Below are 17,593 nucleotides of genomic sequence, written 5' to 3' on the forward strand. Positions count from 1 at the left end.
TGATTCATATTCGTTCTGCAACGCCTAGTCTGATCTGAGTTTAGTGAGAAAGTCTCTGGTGCACTGTACAAATTCATCTGCATATAGAATGCTTTAAGAAAATGAGACTGACACACCTACTCCACCCACCCCAGGATGCATTTCAAAATTGTGTAGTAAGGGGAGCCAGGCTGAAACAGTGAGTGCAATTACTCTTTAAAGAGAGTTACTTATACCAGAGGATGAAAAAAATCCCCTTTAAATATATTTTAATTCGACTCTGTAATTCAGCAAAACAAGAAATAATCAATAGGGGTGGGGGACTTGTAAACAATGGGGACAATGGGGGTGGGGCGAAATAAACATTCTAAATGGAACTCTAAGAATAAAATGTGCACAAAAGGCTGACGATTTAACACCCAAAAGAATATTGTGCTGCTATTACACTGGGACCAAACAGATCAAAGATTGTGTTCGCGTTTGCGGAACTTCATCCAAGTTTTTTTTTTTTTTTAAACCTTTATTTACCCAGGGTAGGTTCACTGAGCACGGATGCTCTTTTTGCAGGAACGCCCTGCTTCACACTCATACACATTCACACCTGGGAGCTGCCCAGCACAACCATAATCCTCTATTGTTGGCTACTGAGCAGCTCCACTGGAGGGAGAGAACATTTTTTAGGCAATTAAATCAGGGGGTGATTAGGTGGCAAATTTTTTGTGAGAGCCAGATCTGGTATTTTTTGCCAGGACACCGGGGAACCCCCTACTCTTTGCAAATAGTGTCATGGGATCTTTAATGACCACAGTGAGTCAGGACCTCGGTTTAACGTCTCATCCGAAAGACAGCATCTCCTACAGCACAGTGTCCCCGTCACTGCACTGGGGCACTGGAGTTTATTTGACCAGAGGGAAGATTGCCCCCTGCTGGCCCACCAACACCACTTCCAGCAGCAACTCAGTATTCCCTGGTGGCCTCCCATCCGAGTACTAACCAAGCCCACACCTGCTTAGCTTCAGCCAGTCAGCAGGAGCAGAGTGCATGGTGGTATGGCTGCTAGCTAAATGTGAAAGTTGTTGTGCGTTGTGTTCTGCCTGCAAGGTTTGTCTCCGTGACCATACAAATGCACTGAAACTCCAAAGGAAGGATGGCCTTCTGCCAAATTTCACATTCATCACACAGTGATAACTTTCTTAAAAAGATAAAATATTTATGTATGAGTGACTCATTTTTTAGTTTGAGGTCTTCCCTCAAGCCAAGACTCACTCAAGTTTCAAATGATGATTCAATGTGAAACCCCATGCCTGCTGAACACAATGACATGAAATGCTTGTGAATGTGTTGGGCAAATGGGGCTTAACAGGCACTAAAGTGAAAAGAACAAAAGCTGGCCAAAAGTCAGAAGGGAACATTGGGTTAATGGACTCATGTGACACATCATATCATAATTTATAGACTACCACTTATATTCCCATAAATAATTTACTGAAACATAAATGTAATACAAACACAAGCAGCCCATCTATGTCTTCAAATAAATACATCAATGGTGAAGTGAACAAAAGTTAAACCAACAACACAATGAAATAGCCTCATTTAAAAACCTTGGAAAAAGCCTGAGTCCCTAGCGATGGCTACAGTATGGCTTGGTATGTACAGGGACTCTGAATGGTGGTGCTCTTTCCTTCCCAGCACCTGGGTGGGGTTCTGGGCGCATACTGCAGTGCGATTGATGCTGCTAGGTGACCAACAAAGACACTACTGGAGTGGCTGTTTCAAGTCAAAGAGTCCCGTTCCTCCCTTCACCACCTTCCCAACCACCAGACGGGCTGAAGGAGATTGCAGGCTGTCATGGGACCCTGGAAGAAAAGGGGAGAAAAAACAGTGTTTCTTAAGGACACATAGTGGCTTTTGGTAATGATGTAGTGGGGCTCAGTAAGACCACAGAGATTTGTTCAGTCAAGGACCCAGGTACTCCATAAAGGTAACAGGGCGGAATACAACAGTATTTAGTAGACAGTGGCATTCAGCTAAAAGACTCATCCTGTTAAACCAAACAACATCGGTTTTTTTCTGAATTGGACCCATTTTTCAGAGCTATTTACACCAATAACGACACATCTTTCTTTGTGGAGCTTTGGTCACTCCAGGAACCGCTCCGCTCAGCTTTGCAATGCAGTTTAGTGGGGCCATACAAATGAGCATTGGAATGCCCATAAAATAACCTCCCTCAGAATAATAACTACATAGCCTAAGGGATATTCATTTATGTAATTTCCATTACCAGGCATTTGGCATTTCAGTTGACAGACTACTTTAAGTGGAAGCATACATTGATCTCAGTGAGAACTATGGCAAGCAGAGAAGCACAGAACTCGCTGCCAAGGAAGTTACTGTACTGAACAACTCTACCGTATTTCTACTGTGCAGAAAAAAGTATTGAAAATGAACATTATGATTAAAGCTTAGGGAAATAAATACTCAGTTATCCATGAAATACATTTGTATATGATAATCAAGCTTTTATTTGGTGGAAAACCACATTTAGCAGACGTCTGAAGTCTCATTTTCATGGCCCCATCAGCCTGCACTGCAATGCAGAGGAGTTCTCTGGGGCACTATCCCAATGCATGGATGGGCCCCACGATCTGGTACAGAACCCAGACTGTGCCAGGGCTAACTGTGGCCAGCAGCCTGCAGGGCCATGCATAATTGGTGCTAGCATCACCTCAGGGAAAGAGGGTTATGGCCTGCCAGGAAAGCAATGTCTCATTGTGCACCAGGGAATAAGAGGTCGATTAAGTATCACAGCAGCAGTACTCCTCAAACTAGAAAATGATTATGTATAAGTGCAGGCAAGCATTTTGATTTGCAACATACAGGAAAAGCAGATCTTGATCGTCATGTTCTTTTGAACCAACCAGGTGCCATAATTGATGTTAAAAACAGCGGATTATGTTGGAAACACAAACATCCAGTTGGGCATTTTGGGTGTGAACAGACTGAAGCTGTTGGAGAAAGCCAGGAAAGCAGATCAACACCGTGGGATTTTCAATATTCAACCTGAGGACGTGTGAAGTATAAACATGACTCTGGGCTGACAGGATTAGTCAGTGCGCCAGGGCCTTGGCATGCTCCACACAAACAATACCCTATCAGGTTAAAAGCAGTGAAAGAGACAGCAGCAGCTGGAGAAACAGAACAGTGAAACACACCTTTTCCTCAATAATTTGTGTCTGGCCTGTACTCAAGCCTGAGGTATAATAAGGATTGACAATTGATTATGTTGCTTTGAAAAAAGTTGCAAAGAAAATTCCTCAAGCTGTAGCAAGCCTGCCTACAATTTTAGCAGGCTTCAGGCCTGAGCATGCTCTGCTTCTGTTTTGGACATCAGTAATGGGTTTCAGACAGTTGCAGTAGCTGTGTCAGGAAGCAGTGTGTGCCTCATATGCATGCCGTTTCAGTCAAGTCAGGCAAATAGAAAGCTAATTTGAATGCATATGTGGCCAAACCAGTAGTTCTATCAAAAGCCAGTGCATGCAAAATGACAAGTGAGTTAACAGATTTGCAGATAGACGACAAGCTTGGGAAGTGGTTCATGACTTTGTGATAAAAAGCCACAAGTAGGTGTTGGGGTTGGCACAAGCCGTAGGTCAGGCCTATTCAATTGGTGGGCTGCAGGCCACATCCGGCCCAGAAGCAACCTCCAAGTGGCCCAGCGAGCATGAAATAATAGGCTATTTTAATAGCAATTTTAATTGTAATATTATTTTTAGGGCTGTCAATCGATTAAAATATTTAATCGCGATTAATCGCATGATTGTCCATAGTTAATCATGATTAATTGCAAATTAATCACACATTTATCTGTTCAAAATGTACCTTAAAGGGATATTTTTCAAGTGTTTAATACTCTTATCAACATGGGAGTGGACAAATATGCTTGCTTTATGCAAATGTATGTTTATTTATTATTGGAAATCAATAAACAACCCAAAACAATGACAAATATTGTCCAGAAACCCTCAAAGGTACTGCAATTAGCATAACAAAATATGCTCAAATCATAACATGGCAAACTCAAGCCCTACAGGCAACAACAGATGGGCATATTGACCTGCTAAATTTAACATTACTTAGTAATATGAGCACTCACACAATGTAGTGTGTCTTTACGCTTATAAAGGTTCACTAAAACATCCCGTTTTTTAAGCATTAACACAAAACGATGGACCTCAATGCATCGCAACAACAGACACATTGTACAACAGGTACATTGGTCAGCTAAATTTTCCATTACTCAAAGATCATTCCCTGGATCCCTCGCACTTCTAAAGCCGTTCACACAACGTAATTGTGTCCAACCTCACATAGGGGAAATAAAGGCTCACAAAAACATCCCCTTCTATTATGTGGAATGAAAACAGCATGATACAAAATAAAACACACAATAAATAAAGTGAGCATGAAACAGTGGAAAGGGAGTATAATACAGAACTAGGACTCAAACTAGGATATTGCAGTTAGGCTGTACTTCTATTTGTTTGCACCGAGCCAGTTGCTTAAACAGACCAAGGGAGAGGTACAGCAGCTTCCTTTCGTGTATCCTGGATCTTGACAAAGAAGAAAAGGCCATTCGCAGACTCCGAAACTGTGAAAGAATGCATGCTGGCCGTCGGGGATGAGGTGATAAATGGCGACAAAATTAAAACTAGTGTGACATCCGCTATTAAAAATATACCCGTCTGACACTTCAACTATTCGCAGGGTTGAAATTTTAGATACAGATGTTTTTGAAATACTGTTAGAAGAACTAAAAAAAGCTGATGTCATGTCTATAGCAGTCGATGAGTCCACAGACAAAGCTGATACCGCACAATTGTGCATACATGTTCGATTTTTTGACGGCAAATGCTTCCGAGGAATTGCTCGGCTTACTGCCGTTAGAAGGACACACAACCAGTGAGATCGTCTTTGGAAAAATTTCGTAATTTTTCAATGACAATGGTCTGGATATGGAGCGTGTGTGCATGCTTGTAATGGATGGGGCTCCATCTATAGCAGGGAGAGTGAGTGGTTTGGCAGCAACTCAGTCCGCTGTTGCACCTCAGATGATGTCCTTACACTGCACTGTGCATCAGAAGGTGTTATGCGCAAAACTGAGCGGAGAGCTTGAAAGGACAATGGACAGTGTGATGGGTATGCAAGGGTATGCCTAAATACATGTCCTGGTGATTTAAAACAAACACATTTATGTTCCTTCAGTGTGCAGTAGGAGGCGTTGTGTTATGCGCGTGTGTGTGTTTGTTATTGGTCACTGTTATTGCCACGTGTTATGGTTCTGTGCATTTATAGCTCTTTTTTATTCTGTTTATGCACTTTGTGATGTGCCTGGGTCAGATATGTGACAAAAAATATATTTTTTTTTATTTCAAAAACGAAACAATAAACATTGTTATTTTTTTTTACTACATTAATTTGCGTTTGTTTAAAATTTGTCATTACCAAAAGCTAAAAAAAGAAAAAAAAGGTTTTAAATAGGCTGCTGAAAATGTCTGGCCCATCTACATTTCCTGGTTTTAAAATCTGGCCCAATTGAATTTGTAATTGAATAGCCCTGCCGTAGATCTTCCATCAGAATGAGTTGTAATTAAAGTGTACATACACAAATCCTACAGAAAATTTGTTGGGGGAGGAGCTGACACTGCCAAGAGGTCCACAAAAAAAGAGGCCAAGGGAGTCAGTGCTCTCCCAGAGTTCTCTGTAGATAACAAATCAGTAGCAGACACACACATCATTTGGGAACTGCATATTATAAAGAGCAATCAAGAGCAAGGACTCTGGTCAAAGAGGGGGCTACACAAGAGAGGGGTTCTGTAGGAGGTGCCTGGAGCACAGCCAGTTTCTCTGGGAGGGATTCATTAAAACCCATCACTGTATTCGAGAGGCTGAGAGGCTTATAGGGGATACCCTGACTTGATACCCTGAAACATTAGTGCCATACCACCCCTAGAACTCACCGTTCCAGAATTCCCTACTGCCACAACAAAGCAGCACAGCACCATAGATGGAACCCATCATCCCTTCACACCTTTACACAGAGCAGCACTACCCCAGCCTTTTCATCCAGCAACCTCTACTAATAAAAAGTCCTCCTCCCAGACAGCAGAACAAACCTCACTCTAGTAGGCCCCAAAAACTCCCGGCACTCTTACCTGAAGCCACATTTTCTGCAACATAATCTACATAATGAACAACCTCTAAGGCTTGACCCTCAACGCCCACACTCCAAACCTCAAAATGCCAGATATCGTGATACCCTGATTCATGGTGTCTCACTCACTTCTCCCCAGCATCCACAATTATCCTCTGACTTTATTCCTGTTCATCACAAACACAGCTGCTCCACTCAGACCCTACAATGTCAGTCCATACCTGTTCATACAACAAACAGATTCTCTCTACTCTGTTCCCATTTCCCCTCCTCCACTATCACCTCACAAAGAATCCTTCTCCCCTGCTTCTTCCTCCTTTGGCCAAACTCCCTCACCAATGAGAACTCCATTCTGAGCGATCGCCAATCAGGATTCAGAATTAATCATAGTACAATTTCTACTACAACTCTCTAGATAATGGACAACATTGTATTGCTCTTTTTGTGGATCTGTCTAAAGCATTCGATACTGTCGATCAATCCACATTATTGCGTAGGCTATCCTCTATTGGATTGGATCCAACTGCCTGTAATTGGTTTGAAAACTACCTATCTGACAGGTCTCAATGTATAGTTGCTGATCATGTTCGATCCATGTTTCTCAATATAACTATAACCCCTCAAGGTTCTATTTTAGGTCCTGTATTATTTACAATCTATATAAATTATGTTGTTTACAGTTTTTACAGTTCTGCTTCTACTATATCCCAAGCTGTTTTAAATCTGCCTTGCAGAAGGCCCCTTTAGATCTCAAACTAGTTTTAAATTCAGACAAATTCAGACTTCTGCCTTGCAGAAGGCCCCTTTAGATCTCAAACTAGTTTTAAATTCAGACAAAACTAAATACATGTTATTTACCAGATCTAAAAGGACAGATTTTACTCAGCTACAGATGTGTACACTCAATGGTGCCCATATTGTCTCACACTATAAATATCTGGGTATCTGGATTGATGGAAACCTGACTTTTAAGACTCATATTGATAAATCAATTAAAAAACTAGACTTGGTTTCCTTTGCAGAAAGGAAATGTTTCTCATTTGGCTGTCGAAGGAGGACTGTTGAGGCAACATTCCTTCCAGTACTTTATTATGGTGATATAATATATAAACACACAGCTGCTTCCACCTACGTTACATCACTGGAGATAGGTACCGTACTCACCATTGTGTGCTCTATCAGAAGGTGGACTGGCCCTCCCCATCTCATAGAAGAGACCAACATTGGTTCCTGTTTTTCTATAAAGTACTTCTCCAAAAGCAACTTCCTTATATTTTATCTCTTACTGAATGGAGAGTTAGAGCCTATTAGACTTGTTCTCAGGACTGGTTGATTCTCCAGGTGCTGCAGGCCTACACTGAACTGGGTAAAACTGCATTTAGATATGGTGCTCTACATGCCTGGAATGAGTTGCAGTGTACATTAAAGCTGAAGTCTTTTATTACCATGGGCCAATTCAGGACCCTGATTAAGAAACTGGCTACCTTTGAATGTAAATGTTCTGACTGAATCAAACTGTTTAAGTGTTTTTATTTATTTTATTCATTTTATTAATTTGATTTTATTCTATTGTATTATTTATTTGTTTATTTTACTTTTTATTTTAATTAATTTTCATGTATTCATTTTATCTCTTGGAACTTTTAGCTTTTGCCTGTTAAATGTTTTTTTCTTTTCTCATCAGGGCTCCGTTGAAAAAGAGACCCAGTGTCACAATGTCCCTGTATAAATGAAGCTTTAAATTTAAGGCTGCCTCATGGAAGCCTGACCTCGGTCAGCACACATGTGAAGGGGAAAAGCCTTAGACAACATTCAGAGCGATTGGCAGTGGCCTGGAATACCCAAAACAGTGCAAAATACTGCCAGAGATGTTTAATATGAGGACAATGCCTTCAAGGAAGGCCACTCATGGTTTGAAAAAGGTAAACTCAAACCCCTGAAGCTATTCTTATATTGGACAATATTTTAAACGATTTCACAATCTTAGAAAAATATTTCCAGTCTTACCTCAGTCAGTGCACGCCCCTGTCACAACTCACAATTTGTGTGAGATTTTATTAAGCTCCAACTGAGTTTGTGACAGTCTTTTTCTTGTTTAGATTGTTCCGACAAGATAATATTAAATATGTTTGATTTTAAGTCTTCAGCCTTAGCTCAAAAGGTTTTCTGATGGTCAACAATGCGATTTCCAATCCAACATGGTCAAGAACCAACAGGTGCGCTGTCCGGACGGGATTAGTATTGCAGGACAACGTCGGTAATGAGAAGGCCATATGCCAGTAGCAATGGGAACCATCCTGCACATGTGCAAACACTTCCCAAAGAAAGGGCTTCACATGGACATTGCAGCAATGGGCTGGACAGAATTTTCCCAGCGAATGTGCCATTGTGTATAAAGAGACAATGGCAGAAGGAGGTAAGGTGGGAGCAAAAGCTACATTTCAATGGCTTATACCACATAAGCTTAGTAAAGATGAGAATGTGAGTTCTGTGACAGTGAATTGTAAACAGAGGGCAACAAAAGTGGTGCCTGTATAGCACGAAAAGGTTAACATTGCACACAATTTGGTATGTTGGGCTTACACTGGGATATTGAAAAATGTAGTCACTATGCAAAAAGTGGCAAAATTGGAATATGCATATACGCATATCTGCTACGGATAAAGCAAAAACAGTAATACCTACTTAAGTCCATGGACTAGATGTGGGGAGTGATCTCTGACTCAATATCCCAGAGCAGGGTTTTTCCTGCATAGAGGAAAACACTGAGGTGGCTGCCTCAATCAAATTTTGTGCCGTCTCCACCAAGCTCTGACCGGTCAGGGCTTGTTCAAAAACTAGTCAACTCTGGAATTGCTTTTTCTCGATAATGACAACAGGGTTTTTCCTGCATTGAAATGTCTTAGTCCATATAAGTGTTTTTTCAAGCTGCCTAAAGCAGAAATTGCACAAAAAACACCAGTAAAAGTAGAAAAAAGTAGAAATGGTACAATTTGGTTGTGAATGATAGGCTACTGAATTCCAAGTTATTTATTAGTTTTTTTGAACGTTTCAAAAGTCTACATGCAACTATAGACCCTAAAATAACTACAGTAGAATCCGCTTAATTGCATAAAAGAATAAAACTGTGCTGACAACCGCATGTGCCACTCAGGTGTCTGCTATCGATGTGATTTTCAACAGAAACTTGCTACCGTCATACATTTTGGCAGTTTGTGGCTTTATAGGGCAACTGCCAGTTTGATTAAGCCGGATCTGCCGACTTTTAATGTATATTTATAGATCATAATGCTATGCAGTTGGACATTACTCCATGAAAATATCTGAAATATGCACCAATGGCAATTCTGTGCAAATACCTGAATGATTAGATAATCCGTTCTGCAATGAAGTGAATTCTACTTATCATTAACCTACACTGTTTTGACTATCTGTGCAGATAGAACTGAGAAATAAAATTCTGAAAAGCCTTTAATGTTGTTTAAGGAACAAGTAACACCAAAAGGATGGTGCAAGCATTCTTTGAGTGAATGTACATGAGTAATTTAAATAAAGTAAGCTAGTATTTGTGTGGATTCATTAAGCTTAAATAATTCAGAAGGTTAAATAATATTGTACATGTTTTGAGTGACAAAAATTAAATGCATTTCCAGACATACAGCAATTCCACATACTACTATTCCTACAGAATGACCCGCTTACTATGTGTAATTCCTTCAGTATAGGCTACATGGAGGTAAATGGAGGTAAATATAGGAATAGGATGTGTCAAGTAAAGCAGTAAAGCTGGACTGACCACAATTGCTGACAGTCACCTCCTAAACCCTATTTTGAGCTAGGAAATGTCATTAAACGGATGTGAGCGGTTGGGGTTGACAATGGAGGAGGAGACTTATTTGTTCTATATGAGCATGTGTTAAAAACAAAGAAAAAAAATTCCACTTAAACCTGCAGAAAGAACACCAATTAGCAGTAACTTAAATATGTGCACTCACCCAGCATGGTGGCCTGCTTCAGAAACTTGTAGCTGGTTTCAAATGTCATCTGCTGCAAAGGGGAGGAGTTGGACTGGATAGCAAAGCGGTTGAGGGGCTTGTACATGCCCTCAAATGTCATGTAATCTGCCACCAGGGACAGGTGCCGAGGGTCTACCTCAATACCTGTGTATGGTAGGGGGAGGGATACAATCAGAAACTGAGCCACATCCATGTTCCCTACTGAGGCATTTTAACAGACTGCCTTTGTGTGTGTGAGGCGGGAGGAGAAACTATCAGGGATCAACTCCCTGTATTTTCAGAAAAACACAACTTTCTCTCTCTCCTGTATGATAACAAAAGAAGAGCTTGTCTTCCAATACTGATGAAACTCAGCTCCTCTCTTTGTAACTAATACAATAGAGCTCTTCTCCTGTACTGTAAAGATATAGACCTCCTCCCTTTTCTGTACATTAGATTATTGTATATCATGTTGTGACATATCTTACAGTACATACACTGAGGCCAGGTGGCATGCATGTGAAAACTGATTAATAAAACAGTGATTAAATCATTATCAATATATTTTTTACCATTCAGTTTTATGAATGGTCATTGCAAGTTAATGAGGGTAATCTTAAAGAACCCAATAATGTGTGCAGCCATCATGTACCATCTTTTACTTATGAACCAATCAAAGACTGTGCAAAACACGGTGATCGCCTCAAATTAATGAATCACTAAAAACAAAAGGGAGGCGAGACATCCTCACCATAGACCGCAAAGACATCTTTGATCTCCTTCTCGATGACTCTCAGTGCCACCTCTATGCCATATGTGTTGGCCATGGCGTGGATCTCATTGGAGTACAACCGGTTCAAGTCCAAAATCTGTGGGCAAGAAAAAGGGTGAGATGTGTCTGGAGGCTGGCTGTTGGGGGTAGGACGGGGCGGGGTAGGGTCACCTCACCTCACTGTATCTGAAAAGCTCCTGCAGGTTGATGCCCTCAGTGTTCAGCATCAGTTCTTTCGTGCCTTGTGGTGTGGTCACCTCACTCAGCAGGCAGCGAGTTATGCCCTTGGTCTCGTGCACGACCGCACTCTGCGCCTGTGTGCCTACTAGAGACGTCAGGTCAAAGTGCACCTTGCTGACAGGCAGAATCAGCGTTACCTGGAGAAACAGTGCGGAGTCAGAGCTTCAAGAAGATGACTGCGTGGTGACCATTGTGCATGTGCCAGAAACGGCACCGTTTGCTCCAGCCACTCCACAACACTACTCACAGCCAGACAAAGTAACACATAGAACAGTGCTTAAAGAAGTATGATCCACCAATAGGGAACCATGAGTACTGAACTTCAAAACTGTTATTATGAAGGTGCTACATTCCAAAGTGAAGAATGGAATCCACAAGCACCTGCCGGGCTTGCCATGTTGTGCAATGTAGAAGAATTCAGGTTTTGCTTAACTGCATTACTGAAACCGGTGTGGTCAGGTCAAAAACATTCCAAGGTAAACTAGTGAACTTACACATGATAGAGATCACAGATACATCAATAGAAACTGTTGCAGGGGGTATATTCCAGAGTATTGTCACACTCACATATGACAATACTTGTAAAATTACACAGCTGACAGTTTCACAGATTGTTTCCGAACAAAGCAGAAAACCTCAAGCCGTCAGGAACAGCCACAGGCGAGTGCTGTAAAACCGCTGAACAACAAATTCTCCACGATTTTCCTGTACACAGATCTTGTTTTCTCTCACGATTTCTGGCATTAATATACCACCATACAACATCACTTTCAGCAGAGTTTGTGCCTGTGTGCACTCTCCCCTATTGGCAGCAGAGATTATGGCATGAGTATTTATGCAATTAGGCAAATAGAAGAGAAGATAGAGGAAATTTTTAAAAAATTATTCTTAAAATATTTTTAAAACACCAAGTAACTGAAAAGGTAATACGAAGCACACACAAAGCGATAATTACAAAGCACACCTGAGCACACTCACTCACTAACACACACCTCACACCACAGGCCATTTTTGCAGTCGTATGTGTAGGTCTCGATGGCTGAGCTTATGTCAAGGACAGCATTGACCCTCAACAAATCCTGGGAATGTGTCTCATCTGGCTTGCCACCATCAGCGAATCCAGGGGGCGCGGTGTAGTCCTCCTCTGGCTCTTTATCCTCCTCCATGTCCTTAGGGGGCGTTTCCTCTGTCTCTTCCGCCAGGTCATCTCTCTCGTCCTCGTCCTCCCCCTCTTCGCTCTCGTAATCCACCTGCAACATGACACGCAGGGGATGCTCATGTGTGCGTGTCATGCATGTGTTCACGAGTGAATATGTACTTGGGTACATAAGTACTCCTCATCTCACTTCACTGCTTAGCTGATACAGCTTGCCATTTTGTTTTTTAGGGCTTGTTATGGATGTAATGTGTGTGCGTTCAGGTTCAGCTGTATTTTGGTTCTTGGTAAGCATAGTTAATTTTCATTAGTGGTTTAGTGATGTTGCATATACGTTCACTAGTATCTGAATGTTGATAGCCAGGCCTGGTGCCATTGCTCATGAATCAGTCCTCCTGGATAAGAGAGTCTGCTAAATGTTTGCAATGTAATATAATGCATATTCAGTATATGTCTGAATATGAATGTATAGTGTATTTGCATGTATGTTTTTGTGAAGTCCGTCAAGATACATTTTGAGGGGAATGTTTCTACATGCTCACAATATTGACACACCTGCTTGGCATACTAGCCAAACATGGACACTGTTGCTGATTGTGCATATTATCACTTCATGAGCATACAATTGTCCAATTGTGTGTTACTAAACTCTACATTGTTACTAAACCTAATAGTGTTGTGAAGGCTGACACATCATTCTGATGCAGACTCGCTCAACATCATTTCACAGTGTGCACCACAAAGGTGGTGTCAAAATGTCTCATGCTTCCCATTTATACCTCCTCCTCCTGCTTCTCTCTCCGTTTGGTGTCGGTGGCATCAGCATCTCCTTCATCAGCTTCGCCGTCCACAATCTCACCTCCCTCCCCCGCCTCCTCTTCCCCATCGCCATTACCCTACAAAACAGGCAATAAACACCATACAGACATGAGAATCACAGTACTGTAGGCTTTTGCATAAGAAGTTAATGGGGAAGGTTTCCTGAGGCTTTTAAAAGGGTAAGACAGCGGTGGTAATAGAGGTGGTAAATGCATCTTGTGATGATGGGGGAACTCAATCTCCCATCCCAACAATGCATTTATATCGCTTGCTGCCCATTTGCACTGAATCAACTAGATGGGTTTTCCCTTGATATACTGTGTAGGTTCCTTGTATAGCCCAGTACATTATGCCCACTCAGCTTACCAGGCTGCCCTGGGAATCACCAGTGTCCCGGTCAGTGTCCTTCTGACTGGCCTTCCGCATGTCTACCCTGTTTATGGATGCCAGCTTGGCACTCCGCTTCTTTATGGCCTCCAACAGGATGCGGAAGAACCTGTAGAGACAGAACACGGAATTAGCTCAAACTCATCATCATCAACATAAGCAGCTAAGCACAGTGCCTGGCTCCTCTCATGAGATTGAGAATCTTTCCATCCACTGGCTTTCCATACCATACAGATCTCACATCAACGAACATGTGAGTTTTGCCCTGTTTTGTAGGGAGAACCCCATTTAAGTGACCACAGTGGGCAATGGAATGGTGGATCATTTTCAGGACTGACTGGGTAGTATTCTGTTTAATATTTATTGCATATGTTTTTAAATGATTATAGTTTTGAGGAGAATTTTGTAAAATGACTGTTACAGCCATCAGCTTTACAAGACATTTTTGCTGTTCTCTCAGCATATTACTTCTTTTAATGAAACGAGACTGAGGAGCTGTTTCCACCCAATAACATTTCATTGACATTTGATGAAAACTATAGAAATAAATACATTTGAAAATAAATGGGAATGTAAAAATAGTATTATTTAAATATGTATAACTTTTGCATGTACATGCATTTTTTTGTGCATTGAGTTTTTTATTTTTATTTTACAGGTTCAAACAACCATATTGAAAGGTGAGTGGTGTAGCAAACTTAGTTCTTTTCATAACAGAACAGATCAAGCATTAATGCCGTGAATCATTAGGCTAGCAATTAATTGCTCTTTTTGCCAATATCATAACTAGCTCCATATCATATCCAAATATTTGGAGAGATATTGCTGCTGAATTTTTTAAATAAAAATGTTTCGCGCACTGAGGGCACATGAAGATGTGCCTCTACAACTACACCAATATGGCTGACACGCTACCATTAGCGTTGGCGCCCTGTCTGTTACTGTCAAGAACAAAAGTATCAAAATGCACAAACCAGCAGAAACATAACACAAATAAATGACTTATTGATGATTTCTGCAACATTGGAACAACTGTGTTGAGGGACTGCACAGCAGATGCTACAATGTCCAAATGCCTCAAAAGGACATAACATTCAGGAGCTCTCTCCAGGAAAATTGCTTTTCCCAATCAATAATTTTAATTTTCCAAATGAAAAAATCATCGTTAATTGAAAGTGTCTATCGGTCATTTTTCAGTTTTGGTGGATTTAGCGGCATCTGTAGTCACTGGTGGTCACAAGTTCCATTCAAAACAAAGCTACACCCCCAAACAAAGTGGCATGGTTTGTTTAGGGGTTTAAGCCTGGCATACCTTAAAATGCCCTACAAAGTGTCTTAAAGCCCTGCTTTGAAAGGCTACCCACAACAGGAGAAGATCACCTGGTTTCCATGTAGTGCAGAATCTGCTGGGGGGACAGCAGGTTATCATCTTTGTAGCGCTCTGGAGGCAGGAAGTGGAATGTGAGCTTGAAGACCCGGCTTTTCTGCTGCTTTCCGTCAACCCGAAGTATCTCCTGCACATCTAGTCTCTGCAACACCTGGCAGCACAGCAGAGTGGAACCCACATTACAGAGTGCAGAACCCCAGTGGAAGCTTTTATGGCAAACAAAACAGAGGGCTAATATGAATGATCCAAAGAATGTATACAAGAACTGGAGAGGCAGGAGGAGTAAGAAGTTGCAGAAACCAATATGGCGTCCAGTATACCGCAACTTTCCCCATAAGTTATAATGGACAAGCTTCTGCCTTTTTAAAATCAAACTAAGGGGTTTACCGTCATATTTTCAACCCAGTTATACGTGAAATACATATTAGCATACTTGACACAATTCGACACAATTAATACAAATTAGTATGCATCCAGCATACTAAACTGGTTTGTTTAAATCCTCACCTTAACTGCATATAAACAAATAATTTATTAGTAACTTGGTGAAAAGTTAGTCACAGTTTAATAAATGGTCATTAGCTACTTCTAGCTAGTTAGCCAAAGTTAGCTTATACTTTAGCCAGGTTAGCCATCCGGACAGCAGATAGCTGTAGCCAGCAACAGCAGAGCTGGTGTTAGTGAGCTAGCAATCAAGCACACAATCAAAGATGTCCAAAAATCATTAGCTACTTACAGCTAGTGTTATTGTAATGTCTTGTTATTGGGCCTTGTTATTGTAATGTCAGCTGGCTAGTCAGCAAGCCAACAGCTGTGGCTAACAATAGTGTTAGCGAGATTACAAACAAGCATTTTGGATAAAAATAACTCCCATTAAAATGAATGAATTCTGTCATGCGACGTATTGCAGGGACTACTGAAAACAGCACATAGAGGAAAGATGTATTTTTATTATTACTAGAGCAATTTAAATGCTACTTGGTGCATGTTATTAAATTTAGCAATGACAATGGGATACTTAAATAGCTCTGGGAAAATGTGCTCAGTGAGTTGTGCATATATTTCCAGCATACGACATACATGCATACTAAATATGCAGTACTGTAAGTATGCAGCAAATACTTATATGTACATATGATGCAATATGCAGTTTCAACACGGCCACTGATGATATACTGATGACAGTCCAGTTAAGGACACCCAGTGAATACAAAATACTTATGGAACATGTTCTCTCTAGATACCACACCTTACAACAAACATGCCTGCATCTACTGATCATAATCAGTTCTACCAGACACACTCACCTCTGCCAGACAAACGCGTGTTAACTTCTTCCGGAGGGTCTGAACCTTCTTCAGTGCTCTCCTAGTGTTCAGCACGGGAACACGCATCATAGGGGTCTTTATGCTGGAGCTAGCGATCATCAGGATCTCCCTCAGCCTGTAATACAAAAGCAGCAGCATTACTCTGGAGAGCCAAGTCACACATGCTGCACTCTAAATACACACTCAATGCCAAGGCAAGATTAGTGCACAGGCCAAATGGGCATATACACGGGGGCCCACAACAAAAAGGAGCCCAACACAATGGAAAAAAAAAAAAGACATGGCAAAAAGAAAAGCAAAACTAAAACATATAAGCCAACAAAAGTACACAATAGCCGCGTTTCCACCCAAAGTACCCGGAACTTTTAGCCCCAGGAACTACTTTTCAAGGAACTAAAAGGTTCCTTCAGCCCAGGGTTGTCTGCGTTTCCACCGCGGTCTAAAGACCCGCGAAAGTTAGGCAAATTAGTCCACTGACGTATGTAAAAGCGACGTTGTCGTCGGTCCATCTGTCCTATGATTTCTTCTGTAACCCCATACTACCACTGAAGTACATCATTTTCCAATAACCGGGACAGCTGGAGGGGTTTATTCCACTTATACAACGGGTTACCAAGAATTCCAAGTCTTGATCTCAAGTAAGTTTCACAAAAGCTAGTCAACTGAAGGTAAGTTACAATTTACTTGTTAGCTATGTTTATAGTCACCTGCAGTTAGCGTGTAAAACAAGATTTTTTCATTTTATGATGTAGCACTATTAGACTTAAAAGGCAATCGATAATAATATTTTTGCATTTTGACAAGGCTGACCAGTCCTCCTTTTCCAGGACATTTCTTCTTTGTAGGACCATAAATACCTGTCCAGATGAGATTTCTAAATTTTGAAAATGTTGGGTTAGGTTTTGCTATTTCCATTGACTGTATTAACCTCTTAGTACAAAGCCCCTAGTGGTCGGCATGCCGGCTTGTCAAGTTTACTGAACTCAGATAATCAGTGCTACTGCAACCAAAGTATGAGTTTAAAAAAGAAACGCGTTGTTTTAGTTCCATTAGTAGACGATAGAGGACAACTATGCCGAATACGGAGTTTCGCAGCACCACCATTGTCGCTCTGGTCGTTCATTTAACACCCACCCCCTCCCTGCAGTCTCATCTACAACTGCACCCCCCACACATGACATAATGGACAATATTGTCTATCTTGGCATTCATAAAAATATTCTTTTACCACTAAAAAATCGTATTTCGTCATAGCAACAAGATAAACCCGACAATAGCCCTAAGGTATGCCAATACAGCGGTGAAAACGCTGCTCA

At 41.2% G+C, this 17,593-nt stretch overlaps 1 protein-coding gene across 1 annotated transcript in view; it reads right to left on the reverse strand.

The window, feature by feature from the left end:
• Positions 1 to 231: 231 nt before the first annotated feature.
• Positions 232 to 17,593, reverse strand: part of polr1a (RNA polymerase I subunit A) — a 46,426-nt gene continuing 29,064 nt past the window's right edge. The window contains exons 26-34 of the mRNA XM_064344141.1: positions 16,257 to 16,392; positions 14,943 to 15,100; positions 13,542 to 13,671; positions 13,136 to 13,252; positions 12,193 to 12,450; positions 11,137 to 11,337; positions 10,940 to 11,057; positions 10,189 to 10,353; positions 232 to 1,838 (exon numbers count right to left, since the gene is read on the reverse strand). Coding sequence (XP_064200211.1) covers positions 1,738 to 1,838; positions 10,189 to 10,353; positions 10,940 to 11,057; positions 11,137 to 11,337; positions 12,193 to 12,450; positions 13,136 to 13,252; positions 13,542 to 13,671; positions 14,943 to 15,100; positions 16,257 to 16,392 — 1,384 coding nt within the window. The 3' untranslated portion in view covers positions 232 to 1,737. The remainder of the gene's footprint in view (positions 1,839 to 10,188; positions 10,354 to 10,939; positions 11,058 to 11,136; positions 11,338 to 12,192; positions 12,451 to 13,135; positions 13,253 to 13,541; positions 13,672 to 14,942; positions 15,101 to 16,256; positions 16,393 to 17,593) is intronic.

Source organism: Anguilla rostrata, chromosome 7 (genome assembly GCF_018555375.3).
Source record: "Anguilla rostrata isolate EN2019 chromosome 7, ASM1855537v3, whole genome shotgun sequence".
Taxonomy (NCBI): Eukaryota; Metazoa; Chordata; class Actinopteri; order Anguilliformes; family Anguillidae; genus Anguilla; species Anguilla rostrata.